Source organism: Bombina bombina, unplaced genomic scaffold, assembly GCF_027579735.1.
Source record: "Bombina bombina isolate aBomBom1 unplaced genomic scaffold, aBomBom1.pri scaffold_787, whole genome shotgun sequence".
NCBI lineage: Eukaryota > Metazoa > Chordata > Amphibia > Anura > Bombinatoridae > Bombina > Bombina bombina.
Genome location: NW_026511703.1, coordinates 59307 through 77298, shown reverse-complemented (window position 1 = coordinate 77298; position 17992 = coordinate 59307). Strand labels below are relative to the sequence as shown.

General features: G+C 41.0%; 1 protein-coding gene across 1 annotated transcript in view; it reads right to left on the bottom strand.

The window, feature by feature from the left end:
* LOC128643913 (kazrin) overlaps positions 1–17992 on the bottom strand; it is a 47559-nt gene that overhangs the window by 8061 nt on the left and 21506 nt on the right. Inside the window, exon 2 of the mRNA XM_053696683.1 lies at positions 2772–2902. Coding sequence (XP_053552658.1) covers positions 2772–2902 — 131 coding nt within the window. The remainder of the gene's footprint in view (positions 1–2771; positions 2903–17992) is intronic.

Sequence of the window (17992 nt, the reverse complement as noted above, 5' to 3'; positions counted from 1 at the left end):
AAAGGAGTCTGGATTTAGAAGTCATATCCGCAGACCAAGACTTCGACCAGAGAACCCGGTGGGCTAGGACCGCAAAGCCAGAAGCCTTTGCATTTAGGCAAATCTGCATATTCATGTCACAGATGGAGTTAGCAATTTTCAGCTTTAATTCTCTCCTGAATATCCTCGAGGGGAGTCTCCACCTCAATGAGCTCCGACAGAGTGCTGCACCAGTAGGTAGCTGCTCCAGCAACCGCGGTTACAGCTGCCACCAGTTGAAATTAAAACCCCTTATGTTGAAACATCTTCCTCAGAAAAGTTTCCATCTTCTTATCTATAGGCTCTCTAAAAGAAGAACTATCCTACAAAAGGATAGTAGTACACTTAGCCAGCATAGAAATAGCGCCACCCACAAATCTAATTGCGAGTCAGGGACCGGGAATATGAAATTTTCTTAAAAGTAGATGATGGGGAAAAAGAAGTTCCTATTCTCTCATTCGTTACGAATAATGTTCACCATCTTAACTGGCACAGGAAAAGTCAGAGGGACCTTCCTGTCTTCATAAACCCTGTCTAATTTAGGTATCTTAGGTTCCTCAGTGAGTTTAGCCTCTGGAACCTCTAGCGTAGACAGAATCTCCTTTAATAAAAAAAACACAGATGCTCAATTTTAAATCAAAAGGAGGTTTAGAAGTGTCCAACTCAGAAAGTTCACCCTCTGAAGCTAGAGAGGCTAACACATCCTTGGATAGCTGGGACATAGTAGCTAAATCTGACAAATATTTAGATTCTAGGTCAGGAGAACTATGTTTAACCTCTTACATTTGCTAGAGGGAGGTAAGGCACTCAGGGCCGCAGACACCGCCGATTCTAACTGTGCGGTAAAGTCCACAGGAAAAAAGCCCCCTCCAGATCAAGGATTAGTTGAACCGCAGGGAACTGCATGTGGAGCGGGTAGTGTAGAAAGGGTAGTAATCTCTCGGGACACAGATTCCTGAGAGGTAGACGGCTCAAAGGGGCTAATAGCGCTATGAGTATTAGCACGCTTGTCTCCCTTCTTAGACTTTAGAACAGTGCTTAGGCAAATGGAACAAAATTGAGCAGCCAGGCAAACCACGGCCTCCTCACAATATGAACAGGAATTATTAATCAGTACAGAAGGAGCGGAACCTTATAATGTATCAGAGTCCTCCATAGCTAAGATATATCCACAAATGGTACCTTTATAAACCCAATGGCTGGGGCACTCACCACCTCCTAGACCCAGACAGCTAACAGTGAAAACACTCTCCTTAGGAGTGATGTCCATAGCAGGATCGAAGGAAAATGAAGACTGCACCCGGTCATGTGGTGCGAAGGACAGGACTTCCCCTGCTATGAAAAAGGCGCTAAGCTATGAGCTGCGCAACACTCAAAAACGAAAGTGAAACCTGTTAGTTCCAAGCACACAGTCTATGAGCCCAAAAACTCTCTCATTAAAGCAGTTATAAATAACTCCTAGCTGTTCAAATAATCTCCCTGAAGGAGATATTAACCCTTGATCCTATCGAGGCATAAAGGAGTCACACTGTGACCCTGTATAGTAAAAGTGTATATATAAAATGGTCTTACCCTCCAGGATCTATGCTGTAGAACAGGCACAGCCTCTTAAGTGTGACAGTCTTTCAGCGACGCTCTGACATGGACTTGAGTGTGTAACAGCAAGCAGTGAAACTCGTCAACACTGATTGCTCAGGAGCTGTTAGGCGACAGTCTGGATGGGTTTGCAGGAAAACTTTCCCTGCATCTCCAGACTGTCATCAATACGCTCACTGAGAGGTTGACATGATTACTTAAAACCCCAGTCCTTTCTTGAGGGGAACATACCCATTACAGGACTATCCAAATCTTCTGACACTTCTCTGCCACCTTGTATAGTGATGAAAGGCAAAGAATGACTGGGGGATAGGGGAAGTGGGAGGGATATTTAAGCCTTTGGCTGGGGTGTCTTTGCCTCCTCCTGGTGGCCAGGTATTGTATTTCCCAACAATAAGGAATGAAGTTGTGGACTCTCCCTGCCATATGGAAGAAAACAATATTTACATTTTCCCATAAACACCTCTGCCAGTATACATAATTCTGTTCTGAAAACACTAAACCGTATCCTTCGTTCCTGAAATATTACTCAAACTAAATGACAAATTTTGTATTAGTACATACTATTCGATGCTTGCATAAATTGAAAACTTTGTTCGTTTACAGAACTAATAAAGTTTTGTCTACTATACAATTTTCTATTTTTGTTATTAGATGAATTAACCCAGAAGTTGACAATGTTGGAAACTTAAAGGAACTCAATGTTCCCTGCTCCATCTAAAAAGATTTCCACTTAAACTTCAGTGTTTTGTTTTTTTGTAAAACGGATGTTTCTGTGAGCAAACTAACTTTATGTGGACATTGTACCTAACTACATATATTAGTCTCGAATACTAAGAATCATAGAATATACATAAAATAATCTTACGAAAGATTTCAGGTACCAGAATTCTAATGTAGACATACCCCATTGCTTACTGAATTGTTGAAGACCTAAACTGGGCACTGATTATGTGAGATTAAGTAAACATTTTATCAAACGGCATGTGACAAGAACAGCATTAGTAAGAAAAAAAAGAAAAAAACAATTGTAAACCTTGTTTAAGGCAATATAGCGTATTTAATAGGCATGCAGTAAATGTATAAAAACATTGCAAAAGATATAAAAGAAACAAAAATATGAAGAAGTAAAAAAAGAACCTACACTACCGTCTTACATTGCAGAGCGAATGCGTTCGATGTCTTGGAGAATTGATGTCGCTTGGTGTTGATGACCTATCTCCTTCTGCAGCTGATGCATCAGATATAATAGAGGGCTGCCGTGAATGGCAAGGGCTAACTCTGACACCTTAAAATAAAACAGCAGGGAATTCTTTTATATAAAAAAAATATAAAAAATATATTTTAAAACATTGCAAAATGTTGAACCAAATGCTTGTATTTTAAAGGCTCACTAGTGTGCATGTGTCTTGAGCAGCAATGTAGCAGTAGTACATGTAGCAATGTTATACAAGCAACCTGTAGAGGAAACTGCAGCAGCTCTTTCACACACTGTCTGGATGTATCATGTTCAAGAGGGTGCACACGGTTGAAATTTTTTTTTATACAATGCATCAAGCAACACTAGCTTAAGTTCAATATAGCATTTAACCATAGAGTTGACACAACTTCTGCACTATAACGCTCTCTTTAGAGGTTGCTTATATAACATTGCTATACACACTGCTGCTATACAATGCTGAAGACGTGCATATTCCTGAGCATACCTCAAAATGCTCTAATGGAATGAAGTCAAGTTTCAATCAAGAAGAGCAAATGAAAGAGCTACAATTTGATAGACGTAAACCAATTTAAATTTCAATTCTATGTCCCTTAAAATTTATAGCACTAGTAATCATTAGGAAATTAGTTATGTGATATAATTCAAAAATATATGTCAAATTCACATTTTTGTTATGTTCTTGATTTATGCAGAAACTATACAGAAACTATACAGAATCTGGGTGCAGCAGACTAATGTCTGTAAATAGAAATATTCAATTGGAACTGCAATTTTTAAATTTGTTCAAAAGGAAAACTAGTGAGATGTTGCATATTAAATATTTAGTGAGAACAACACTACCACATATCAATGCATATCCATTATCGGCTGAATTCACCTTTTCATTTGATTATGCAAATTACACTACTAAAAATATAAATAAATAAATATATATATATATATATATATATATATATATATATATATATATATATATATATAGTTTCATTCCTTACTGTTGGGAAATACTGAACCTGGCCACCAGGAGGCAGCAGACACCCCGCCAAAGGCTTAAAATACCTCTCCCACTTCCCCATCCCCCAGTCATTCTGCCAAAGGAACAAGGAACAGTAGGAGAAATATCAGGGTATAAAAGGTGCCAAAAGAAAAAAAAAATTTAGGGGCCGCCCATTGGAGAAAACAAAAATTTGAAGAATTTAGAAAAAGTGTGTAAGGAAGACCAGGTAGCCACCTTACAAATCTGCTCCATAGAGGCCTCGTTCTTAAAAGCCCAAGAGGAAGTCACTGCTCTAGTAGAATGAGCCATAATTCTCTGAGGAGGTCTATGCCCCGCTGTTTCATAAGCTAAGCGGATAAAACTCCTCAACCAAAAAGATAAGCAAGTCGAAGAGTTTCCACGGTTTCCAATATCATTTGTATGCCGATGACACCCAAAACTACTTCTCTGCACCAGACCTATCTCCTTCCTTGCTAACCCGTATCACTAACTGTCTTTCTCAGATCTCTTCCTGGATGTCCTCTCACTACCTCAAGCTAAATCTCTCCAAAACTGAGCTCCTCATTTCCCCCCCTTCTTCCAAAATCTCAACCCCCAATATCTCTATAACGGTCGACAACTCCATCATTACCCCTACCCCGCATGTCCGATGTCTCGGGGTCACACTTGACTCAGATCTTTCCTTCACTCCTCACATTCAGTCCTTGGCTAAAGCCTGCCGCTTCCACCTTAAAAACATCTCCAAAATTAGACACTTCCTTACACAAGACACAACTAAGATTTTAATCGACTCTTTCCCGCCTTGATTACTGCAACTCTGTCCTCTATGGTCTTCCCACCTGCCGCCTACCTCCCTTACAATCCATAATGAATGCCTCTGCCAGACTCATCTTCCTTACACGTCACTCTTCATCTGCTGCTCCTCTCTGCCAATCCCTTCACTGGCTTCCTCTTGCCTCTAGGATCAAACACAAAATTCTCACTGACATAAAAAGCCCTCAACTGCACTGCTCCCCCCTATATCTCAGACCTTGTCTCCAGATACTCTCCCTCCCGTCCCCTTCGCTCTGCTCATGACCTCCTACTCTCCTCCTCTCTGGTTACCTCATCGCACTCCCGTTTACAGGACTTCTCCAGACTGGCTCCCATCTTGTGGAATTCTCTGCCTCGCCCCACAAGACTCTCCCCTAGTTTTGAAAGCTTCAAGCGCTCCCTAAAGACTCTACTGTTCAGGGATGCATACAACCTACCTATGCTAACCTTACTTTATACCAGTTCCACTCCTCCATTGTTATCCCCTGAACCCCCTTAAGTCCAGCTGTTTGTAGATCACCTTCTTAAGAGCTAATTACAACAGTGCAACTCTTGGCAGGGCCCTCTACCCATCTGATCCCTTTAATTGTTTTGTTGTACTACCCTCTGTTTACAGCACTGCGGAATCTGTTGGCGCTCTACAAATAACCGATAATAATAATAATAATAATAATAATAATAAGAGACCTTTTGACCCTTACGCTTTCCAGAATATGCCACAAACAAGGAAGAAGTTTGTCTAAAATCCTTAGTAGCTTGAAGATAAAACTTCAAAGCATGAACCACATCCAAATTATGAAGTAAACGTTTCATTGAAGAAGGATTAGGACACAAAGAAGGGACCACAATCTTTTGATTGATGTTACGGTCTGACAACTTTAGGGAGAAACCCTAACTTTGTACATAGGACAGCCTTATCTGCATGGAACACCAGATAAGGAGGCTCACATTGCAAGGCAGCAATCTCAGATATTCTTCGCGCCGAGGAAATAGCCAGTAGAAAGAGAACTTTCCAGGAAACAATTTGATATCAATTTCAAGCAAGGCTCAAACTGAGCCCTTTGCAAAACTTTAAGAACCAAATTCAAACTCCAAGGTGGAGCCGAAGACCTGAACACAGGTCTGATCCTAATCAGAGCCCTAACAAAGGACTTAACATCTGGAAGCTCAGAGAGCCTCTTGTGCAGTAAAACAGACAAGGCCGTAATCTGTCCCCTCAAGGAACTGGCCGAAAGACCCTTCTCCAGACCATCCTGGAGAAACAGCAGAATCCTGGCAACCTTACCTTTATGCCAAGGAAAACCACGCTCCTCACACCAGAATAAGTAGATTTAAAAGCTTGGATGAGAGTATCAATAACTCTCTCTGAAAAACCTCTCTTGGCTAGGACTAAGCGTTTACTCTCCACGCAGACAGCCTCAGAGAATCTAGATTTTGATGAAAAAAAAGGACCTTGTTCCATCAGATCCCTGCGACAAGGTAACTTCCATGGAGGGGAAGATGACCTCCTCACTAGGTCCGCGAACCACATCCTTCGTGCCTACGATGGAGCAATCAATATTACTGACGCCTGCTCTTGCTTGATGCGGGCCACAACTTGAGGAAGGAGTGGTAATGGTGGAAAAAGGTAGATTAGATTGAACCTCCAAGGCACCGCTAATGCATCTATTAGCTCCGCCTGAGGATCCCTGGACCTCGACCCATATCTGGGTAGTTTGGTATTGAGACCAGACACCATGAGATCCATCTCCGGCATCCCCCACCTGAAGCATATCTCTGCAAAACACTTCGGGATGGAGAGACCATTCCCCCGGATGAAAGGATTGTCTGCTGAGAAAGTATGCTTCCCAGTTGTCCACACCCGGAATGTGGATCGCTGACAGCAAACAACTGTGGGTCTCCGCCCACTCCAGAATCAGAGATACTTCCCTCATTGCTAGGGAGCTTCTCATTCCCCCCTGATGGTTGATGTAAGCCACCAAGGTTATATTGTCTGATTGGAATCTGATAAAACAGGACAAACCCAGAAGAGGCCAAGCCTTCAGAGCATTGTAGATTGCTCGAAGCTCCAAAATGTTGATCAGGTGGGAGCGTTCCTCCTGAGACCACAGGCCCTATGCCTTTTTGGCACCCCAAACAGCTCCTTATCCTGAGAGGCTCGCGTCCGTAGTCACAATCTCCCAGGACGGTCTGAGAAAGAATGTCTCTTGGCACAGATCTGGACAGAGCCACCAAGAGAGCGATTCTCTCGACTGGTTACCCAGGGAAATCTGTTGAGGCAGATCCAAATGATTGCTGTTCCACTGCCTCAGCATGCACAGCTGTAGCTGTCTGAGACGGAACCTTGCAAAAGGAATTATGTCCATGCTGGACACCATGAGACCAATTACCTCCATACACTGAGCCACAGGTGGCCTTAAGGAGGTTCGGAGGGCAAGACATGCCGAAGCTAGCTTGCACCGTCTTTGGTCGGTTAGAAATATCCTCATGGATATTGAATCTAGTATAGTACTAAGGAATTCTACCCTGTTGCTTGGAATAAGAAAACTCTACTCTAAGTTCTACTTCCATCCATGTGATCAAAGAAGAGAGAATGGTCCTCTGCTAGACAAAAGGATGGCGCTTGAACCAGAATTTTCATCCAAGTAGGGAGCTACTGCTATAACGTGGGTTTTGGCGACGGCCAGAAGAGCTCCTGGAACCTTTGTAAAGATTCTTGGGGCCGAAGCTAGACCAAACGGAAGTGCAATGAACTGGAAGTGCTGATCCAGGAAAGCAAACCTTAGGAACTGGAAGTGGTCCCTGTGGATTGGAACGTGAAGGTAAGCATCCTTCAGATCTACAGTGGTCATGAACTGTCCTTCCTGCACTAGAGGAAGAATGGACCTTATTGTCTCCATCTTGAACGAGGGGACATTTAGAAATTTGTTTAAGCACTTTAGGTCCAGAATTGGGCGGAAAGTTCCCACTTTCTTTGGGATCACAAACAGGTTTGAGTACAATCCCAAACCTCTTTCTGCGATAGGAACCGGGACAATGACCCCCAAGGAGGACAGATCCTGATTGCACCCCAGAAAGGCTTCCCTTTTTTCTGGTTTTTAAGACCGGCTTGATAGGAGAAATCTGCCCTTGGGTGGATGAGATTTGAAACCTATCTTGTATCCCTGAGCTATGACTTCCAGGATCCACGGATTCTGCACATCCCTGGAACAAGCGTCTAAAAACAGAGACAGTCTTCCCCCTACACAATCCTGCTGTGGATTGGGGGCCGCCCCTTCATGCCGACGTGTTCTCGGCTGGCTTCTTGTTCTGTTTGGATTTATTCCAGGATTGAGCAGGCTTCCAAGTGCTCTTGGTTTGCTCGGGCTTAGAGGACTGCTGACGTTGGGATTTTTCAGAACGAAAGGAACGAAAATTAGAACCTTGTCCCTTAGACTTGTTCTTTTTATCCTGCGGTAGGAAGGCACCCTTGCCCCCTGTAACTGTGGAGATAATGGAGTCCAGGCCTGGACCAAATAAAATGTTTCCCTTAAAGAGGAGGGAAATTAGTCTAGACTTAGAAGTCATGTCAGCAGGCCAGGACTTCAGCCAGAGCGTGTGACGAAAGGCAAAGAATGACTAGGGGATGGGGAAGTGGGAGAGGTATTTAAGCCTTTGGCTGGTGTGTCTTTGCCTCCTCCTGGTAGCCAGGTTCAGTATTTCCCAACAGTAAGGAATAAAGCCATGGACTCTCCTTGTATTAAGAAGGAATATATATATATATATATATATATATTTATATTTATTTAAGATGGAAGAGATAAAACTAAGATTAAAATCTTTCATAACATAAAAGAACCATAATAAAATACTGTATAACCAAATCAGCACATCTAGGCAAGTATCCCTGCTTGCTTTCCCATAAAAGTAGTCTGTATACATTGTTACCAATGCCCCAGACAACTCTGGGTAAGATATGCAAATTAGATATACAATATCTTACATTTTTCCTTCCATACTGTGACTGACCCCACAATATGGGGTAAGTGCAGCAAAAAAGAAATCACTTCTGGACAACTGTTTTGAGTTTATTAACTTATTAGAAGAAGATATGTTTGTTCTGCTGCTTAGTGAAAAGCTTATTTCCAGGCAAAAAGCAATATTCATTTAAAGTTATGAAGGAGATAGAACTGTGAGATTAAAATCCTCCATTACTTAAAAGTAAGAAACATAAAAATTATTGTATATCCAATCAGTATGGAAGCAAAAACATAATTTATGTAAGAACTTACCTGATAAATTCATTTCTTTCATATTAACAAGAGTCCATGAGCTAGTGACGTATGGGATATACATTCCTACCAGGAGGGGCAAAGTTTCCCAAACCTTAAAATGCCTATAAATACACCCCTCACCACACCCACAAATCAGTTTAACGAATAGCCAAGAAGTGGGGTGATAAGAAAAAAAGTGCGAAGCATATAAAATAAGGAATTGGAATAATTGTGCTTTATACAAAAAAATCATAACCACCACAAAAAAGGGTGGGCCTCATGGACTCTTGTTAATATGAAAGAAATGAATTTATCAGGTAAGTTCTTACATAAATTATGTTTTCTTTCATGTAATTAACAAGAGTCCATGAGCTAGTGACGTATGGGATAATGACTACCCAAGATGTGGATCTTTCCACACAAGAGTCACTAGAGAGGGAGGGATAAAATAAAGACAGCCAATTCCTGCTGAAAATAATCCACACCCAAAATAAAGTTTAACAAAAAACATAAGCAGAAGATTCAAACTGAAACCGCTGCCTGAAGAACTTTTCTACCAAAAACTGCTTCAGAAGAAGAAAATACATCAAAATGGTAGAATTTAGTAAAAGTATGCAAAGAGGACCAAGTTGCTGCTTTGCAGATCTGGTCAACCGAAGCTTCATTCCTAAACGCCCAGGAAGAAGATACTGACCTAGTAGAATGAGCTGTAATTCTCTGAGGCGGAATTTTACCCGACTCAACATAGGCAAGATGAATTAAAGATTTCAACCAAGATGCCAAAGAAATGGCAGAAGCTTTCTGGCCTTTCCTAGAACCGGAAAAGATAACAAATAGACTAGAAGTCTTACAGAAAGAGTTCGTAGCTTCAACATAATATTTCAAAGCTCTAACAACATCCAAAGAATGCAACGATTTCTCCTTAGAATTCTTAGGATTAGGACATAATGAAGGAACCACAATTTCTCTACTAATGTTGTTGGAATTCACAACTTTAGGTAAAAATTCAAAAGAAGTTCGCAACACCGCCTTATCCTGATGAAGAATCAGAAAAGGAGACTCACAAGAAAGAGCAGATAATTCAGAAACTCTTCTGGCAGAAGAGATGGCCAAAAGGAACAAAACTTTCCAAGAAAGTAATTTAATATCCAATGAATGCATAGGTTCAAATGGAGGAGCTTGAAGAGCCCCCAGAACCAAATTCAAACTCCAAGGAGGAGAAATTGACTTAATGACAGGCTTTATACGAACCAAAGCTTGTACAAAACAATGAATATCAGGAAAAATAGCAATCTTTCCGTGAAAAAGAACAGAAAGAGCAGAGATTTGACCCTTCAAGGAACTTGCGGACAAACCCTTATCTAAACCATCCTGAAGAAATTGTAATATTCTCGGTATTCTAAAAGAATGCCAAGAAAAACGATGAGAAAGACACCAAGAAATATAAGTCTTCCAGACTCTATAATATATCTCTCTGGATACAGATTTACGAGCCTGTAACATAGTATTAATCACAGAGTCCAAGAATCAAGCGTTCAATCTCCATACCTTTAAATTTAAGGATTTCAGATCCTGATGGAAAAAAGGACCTTGAGACAAAAGGTCTGGTCTTAACGGAAGAGTCCACGGTTGGCAAGAGGCCATCCGGACAAGATCCGCATACCAAAACCTGTGAGGCCATGCCGGAGCTACCAGCAGAACAAACGAGCATTCCTTCAGAATCTTGGAGATTACTCTTGGAAGAAGAACTAGAGGCGGAAAGATATAGGCAGGATGATACTTCCAAGGAAGTGAAAATGCATCCACTGCCTCCGCCTGAGGATCCCGGGATCTGGACAGATACCTGGGAAGTTTCTTGTTTAGATGAGAAGCCATCAGATCTATTTCTGGAAGTTCCCACATTTGAACAATCTGAAGAAATACCTCTGGGTGAAGAGACCATTCGCCCGGATGCAACGTTTGGCGACTGAGATAATCCGCTTTCCAATTGTCCATACCTGGGATATAAACCGCAGAGATTAGACAGGAGCTGGATTCCGCCCAAACCAAAATTCGAGATACTTCTTTCATAGCCAGAGGACTGTGAGTCCCTCCTTGATGATTGATGTATGCCACAGTTGTGACATTGTCTTATCTGAAAACAATGAACAACTCTCTCTTCAGAAGAGGCCAAGACTGAAGAGCTCTGAAAATTGCACGGAGTTCCAAAATATTGATCGGAAATCTCACCTCCTGAGATTCCCAAACCCCTTGTGCCGTCAGATACCCCCACACAGCTCCCCAACCTGTAAGACTTGTATCTGTTGAGATTATAGTCCAGGTCGGAAGAACAAAGAAGCCCCCTGAACTAAACGATGGTGATCTGTCCACCATGTCAGAGAGTGTCGTAAAATCGATTTAAAGATATTAATTGAGATATCTTTGAGTAATCCCTGCACCATTGGTTCAGCATACAGAGCTGAAGAGGTCGCATGTGAAAACGAGCAAAGGAGATCGCATCTGATGCGGCAGTCCTAAGACCCAACATTTCCATGCATAAGGCTACCAAAGGGAATGATTGTGACTGAAGGTTTTGACAAGCTGATATCAATGTTAAACTTCTCTTGTCTGACAAGGACAGAGTCATAGACACTGAATTTATCTAGAAACCTAAAAAGGTTACCTTTGTCTGAGGAATCAATGAACTGATTGGTAAATTGATCCTCCAACCATGAACTTGAAGAAACAACACAAGTCGATTCGTATGAGATTCTTCGAAAATGAGAAGACTGAGCAAGTACCAAGATATCGTCCAAATAAGGAAATACCAAAACCCTATTCTCTGATTACAGAAAGAAGGGCACCGAGAACCTTTGAAAAAAATTCTTGGAACTGAGGCTAGGCCAAACAGTAGAGCCACAAAACTGGTAATGCTTGTCTAAAAAGAGAATCTCAGACACTAAAAGTGATCTAGATGAATCGGAATATGCAGATACACATCCTGTAAATCTATTGTAGACATATAATGCCCTTGCTAAACAAAAGGCAGGATAGTCCTACAGTAACCATCTTGAATGTTGGTATCCTAACATAACGATTCAATAATGATAGATCCAGAACTGGTCTGAAGGAATTGACCTTCTTTGGTACAATGAAGAGATAAAATAAAACCCCAGCCCCTGTTCCAGAACTGGAACTGGCATAAATACTCCAGCCAACTCTAGATCTGAAACATATTTCAGAAATGCTGAGCCTTGCTGTGTCAACTGGGACACGGGGAAGAAAAAGAATCTCTTAGCAGGAGGCCTTAACTTGAAGCCAATTCTGTACCTTTCTGAAACAATGTTTCTGAAACCAGAGATTAAGAACGGAATTGATCCAAATTTCTTTGAAGAAAACGTAATCTGCCCCATACCAGCTGAGCTGGAATAAGGGCCGCACCTTCATAGGTACTTAGGAGCTGGCTATAGGTTTCTATAAGGCTTGGATATATTCCAAACTGGAAATAGTTTCCAAACTGATACCGCTCCTGAGGATGAAGGATCAGGCTTTTGTTCCTTGTTGTGAGGAAAGGAACGAAATGATTATTTACCCTGGAAAGAAAGGGAAAGCAAAGTTGACTTAGAAGACATGTCAGCATTCCAAGTTTAATCCATAAAGCTTTTCTAGCTAAAATAGCTAGAGACATATACCTGACATCAACTCTAATGATATCAAAAGATGGTATCACCAATAAAATTATTAGCATGTTATAGAATAATAATAATGCTATAAAATTATGATCTGTTACTTGTTGCGCTAAAGCTTCTAACCAAAAAGTTGAAGCTGCAGCAACATCCGCTAAAAATATAGCAGGTCTAAGAAGATTACCTGAACATAAGTAAGCTTTTCTTAGAAAGGATTCAATTTTCCTATCTAAAGGATCCTTAAATGAAGTACTATCTGCCATAGGAACAGTAGTACATTAGCAGGAGTAGAGACAGCCCCATAACCTTAGGGATTTTTGTCCCAAAAAACTCTAATCTGTCAGATGGCACAGGATATAATTTGCTTAAACGTCTAGAAGGAGTAAATAAATTACCCAAATTATTCCATTCCCTGGAAATTACTTCAGAAATAGCATCAGGGAGATAAAACACTTCTGGAATAACTACAGGAGATTTAAAAACCTTATTAAAACGTTTACATTTAGTATCAAGAGGACCAGAATCCTCTATTTCTAATGCAAATAACACTTCTTTAAGTAAAGAATGAATAAATTCCATCTTGAACAAATACAAAGATTTATCAGCATCAACCTCTGAGACAGAAACCTCTGAACCAGAAGAACCATTATCAGTATCAGAATGATGATGTTCATTTAAAAATTCATCTGAAAAAAAGAGAAGTTTTAAAAGACTTTTATGTATACTAGAAGGAGAAATAACAGACATAGCCTTCTTAATGGATTTAAAAAATAAAATCTCTTATGTTATCAGGAACACTCTGAAAATTAGATGTTGACGGAACAGCAACAGGTAATGTAACAGTACTAAAGGAAATTTTATCTGCATTAATAAGTTTGACATGACATGCAATACAAATAACAGCTGGAGAGACAGATACCAAAAGTTTATAGCAGACTTAGCTTGGTAGCTCCAGCACTGTGCAGTGATTTTCCTGTAGTATCTTCTGACTCAGTTGCAACGTGGAACATCTTGCAATATGTAAAAGAAAAAAACAACATATAAAGCAAAATTGATCAAATTCCTTAAATGACAGTTTCAGGAATGGGAAAAAAATGCCAGTGAACAAGCTTCTAGCAACCAGAAGCAATAAATAATGAGACTTAAATAATGTGGAGACAAAAATGACGCCCATATTTTTTAGCGCCAAAAAAGACGCCCACATTATTTGGCGCCTAAATGCTTTTGGCGCCAAAAATGACGCCACATCCGGAACGCCGACATCTTTGACGCAAAATAACGTCAAAAAATGACGCAACTTCCGGCGACACGTATGACGCCGGAAACGGAAAAGAATTTTTGCGCCAAAAAAGTCTGCGCCAAGAATGACGCAATAAAATGAAGCATTTTCAGCCCCCGCGAGCCTAACAGCCCACAGGGAAAAAAGTCAAATTTTTGAGGTAAGAAAAAATATGATAATTCAATGCATAATCCCAAATATGAAACTGACTGTCTGGAAATAAGGAAAGTTGAACATTCTGAGTCAAGGCAAATAAATGTTTGAATACATATATTTAGAACTTTATAAATAAAGTGCCCAACCATAGCTTAGAGTGTCACAGAAAATAAGACTTACTTACCCCAGGACACTCATCTACATGTTTGTAGAAAGCCAAACCAGTACTGAAACGAGAATCAGTAGAGGAAATGGTAAATATAAGAGTATATCGTCGATCTGAAAAGGGAGGTAAGAGATGAATCTCTACGACCGATAACAGAGAACCTTATGAAATAGACCCCGTAGAAGGAGATCACTGCATTCAATAGGCAATACTCTCTTCACATCCCTCTGACATTCACTGCACGCTGAGAGGAAAACCGGGCTCCAACTTGCTGCGGAGCGCATATCAACGTAGAATCTAGCACAAACTTACTTCACCACCTCCCTTGGAGGCAAAGTTTGTAAAAACTGATTTGTGGGTGTGGTGAGGGGTGTATTTATAGGCATTTTAAGGTTTGGGAAACTTTGCCCCTCCTGGTAGGAATGTATATCCCATACGTCACTAGCTCATGGACTCTTGTTAATTACATGAAAGAAAACATATTGTTATATACACAAAAACACACAGTATAAACATTCACACAAGCATATATACGCTGAGAAAAAGAAGTCTTTTACATATTATGTACTTCATATCAGTTAAAATCAAATCATAAAAACATAAGGGAAAAAACAAACTGAATACTTACTGATAAACCAGTTCTTCACACTCAAAGAACCAACATATCAGTATGAGATTGTGGGTTCTTCACACATATAGCCGCCCTCCTCCTGCCTAAGTTAGCTTATACACAACCAAGCAAGAACCCAGAGAAAGAAAATCTGACCCCAAAATAAGTTATAAACCAAAATGTGTAGTCCTTTAAATAAATCTTACACCAAGAACGTGAAGAAACTGATTTTACTATTAACCTTATTCTCTTACAATTTAGTATTAATACAGGTGGCTCAGAAACAAAGCTGGACCATATGAAGGCAAGGAACACAAGATTAGCCAGTCTGAGGAAGCATTAAGCACTTTTCTACAAAGTACAGCTTAAACTAAATGCCAACACATGAAAAAGAAAACAGAATTTAGAGAAGACCATGTGGTCACCTTGCTCATATTCCACTAATAAAAGGTGGAAACAAAAGAACTTTAAGCACAATAAATGTGTCTCCTGCACATGAGAAACAAAAATCACTATTTTAGGTGGAGGAATATTTTTTCAGAATAAAAGCTTTACATTAAAGCGGTTTAAAATTTTCCAAGGCCTGCTGGGTGATCTGACTTCTGGAGGGATAGGTAGGCTGAGGAAAATGTGGGGCGAGGAGTTATGGGGAGACTTTTTTGTTTTGTTCACAGAAGCAGGTGAATATATTGTTCATACGACAAATTTCTTTTTCTCACATTATTTGGGATATTATGTTTTTAAATTGTTTGAATATAACCAGTGGTTAGGAAAGTTATCTTTTATATAGCAATTTACAGTAAAAAAACATAATTTATGCTTACCTGATAAATTTATTTCTCTTGTAGTGTGTTCAGTCCACGGGTCATCCATTACTTATGGGATATATTCTCCTTCCCAACAGGAACTTGCAAGAGGATCACCCAAGCAGAGCTGCTATATAGCTCCTCCCCTCACATGTCATATCCAGTCATTCGACCGAAACAAGACGAGAAAGGAGAAACTATAGGGTGCAGTGGTGACTGGAGTTATAATTTAAAATTTAGAACCTGCCTCAAAAAGACAGGGCGGGCCGTGGACTGAACACACTACAAGAGAAATAAATTTATCAGGTAAGCATAAATTATGTTTTCTCTTGTTAAGTGTTTTCAGTCCACGGGTCATCCATTACTTATGGGATACCAATACCAAAGCTAAAGTACACGGATGATGGGAGGGACAAGGCAGGAACATTAAACAGAAGGAACCACTGCCTGTAGAACCTCTCTCCCAAAAACAGCCTCCGAAGAAGCAAAAGTGTCAAATTTGTAAAATTTGGAAAAAGTATGAAGTGAAGACCAAGTTGCAGCCTTGCAAATCTGTTCAACAGAGGCCTCATTCTTAAAGGCCCAGGTGGAAGCCACAGCTCTAGTGGAATGAGCTGTAATTCTTTCAGGAGGCTGCTGTCCAGCAGTCTCATAGGCTAAGCATATTATGCTACAAAGCCAAAAAGAGAGAGAGGTAGCCGAAGCCTTTTGACCTCTCCTCTGTCCAGAGTAAACGACAAACAGAGAAGAAGTTTGTCGAAAATCTTTAGTTGCCTGTAAGTAGAACTTCAGGGCACGGACCACGTCTAGATTATGCAAAAGACGTTCCTTCTTTGAAGAAGGATTAGGACATAACGATGGAACAACAATCTCTTGATTGATATTCCTGTTAGAAACAACCTTAGGTAAAAACCCAGGTTTAGTACGCAGGACTACCTTGTCTGAATGAAAGATCAGATAAGGAGAATCACAATGTAAGGCAGATAACTCAGAGACTCTTCGAGCCGAGGAAATAGCCATCAAAAACAGAACTTTTCAAGATAAAAGCTTAATATCAATGGAATGAAGGGGTTCAAACGGAACACCCTGAAGAACTTTAAGAACCAAGTTTAAGCTCCACGGAGGAGCAACAGTTTTAAACACAGGCTTAATCCTAGCCAAAGCCTGACAAAAAGCCTGGACGTCTGGATTCTCTGCCAGACGCTTGTGTAAAAGAATAGACAGAGCAGAAATCTGTCCCTTTAGCGAACTAGCGGATAAGCCCTTTTCTAAACCCTCTTGTAGAAAAGACAATATCCTAGGAATCCTAACCTTACTCCATGAGTAACTCTTGGATTCACACCAATATAAATATTTACGCCATATCTTGTGGTAAATTTTTCTGGTAACAGGTTACCGAGCCTGTATCAATGTATCAATAACCGAATCCGAAAACCCACGCTTTGATAGAATCAAGCATTCAATTTCCAAGCAGTCAGCCCCAGAGAAATTAGGTTTGGATGGTTGAAAGGACCCTGGATTAGAAGGTCCTGCCTCAGGGGTAGAGACCATGGTGGACAGGACGACATGTCCACTAGGTCTGCATACCAGGTCCTGCGTGGCCACGCAGGCGCTATCAGAATCACTGATGCTCTCTCCTGTTTGATCCTGGCAATCAGTCGAGGTAGCAACGGAAAAGGTGGAAACACATAAGCTATGTTGAAAACCCAAGGGGCTGCTAGTGCATCTACCAGCACCGCACCCGGGTCCCTGGACCTAAATCCGTAACAAGGAAGCTTGGCGTTCTGGCGAGATGCCATGAGATCCAGATCCGGTTTGCCCCAACGACTAATCAGTTGAGCAAATAGCTCCGGGTGAAGTTCCCACTCCCCCGGATGAAAGGTCTGTCGACTTAGAAAATCCGCCTCCCAGTTCTCCACGCCTGGGATGTAGATTGCTGACAGGTGGCAAGAGTGAGACTCTGCCCAGCGAATTATCTTCGAGACTTCCAACATCGCTAGGGAACTCCTGGTTCCCCCTTGATGATTGATGTAAGCCAGTCGTAATGTTGTCAGACTGAAATCTGATGAACCTCAGTGTTGCTAACTGAGGTCAAGTTAGAAGAGCATTGAATATTGCTCTTAATTCTAGAATGTTTATCGGGAGGAGTCTCTCCTCCTGAGTCCACGATACCTGAGCCTTCAGGGAGTTCCAGACTGCTCCCCAGCCTAGTAGGCTGGCATCTGTTGTTACAATCGTCCAATCTGGTCTGCGAAAAGTCATTCCTTTGGACAGATGAACCCGTGACAACCACCAGAGAAGAGAATCTCTGGTCTCCTGGTCCAGATTTAGCAAAGGGGACAGATCTGAGTAATCCCCGTTCCATTGACTTAGCATGCATAGTTGCAGCGGTCTGAGATGTAGGCGCGCAA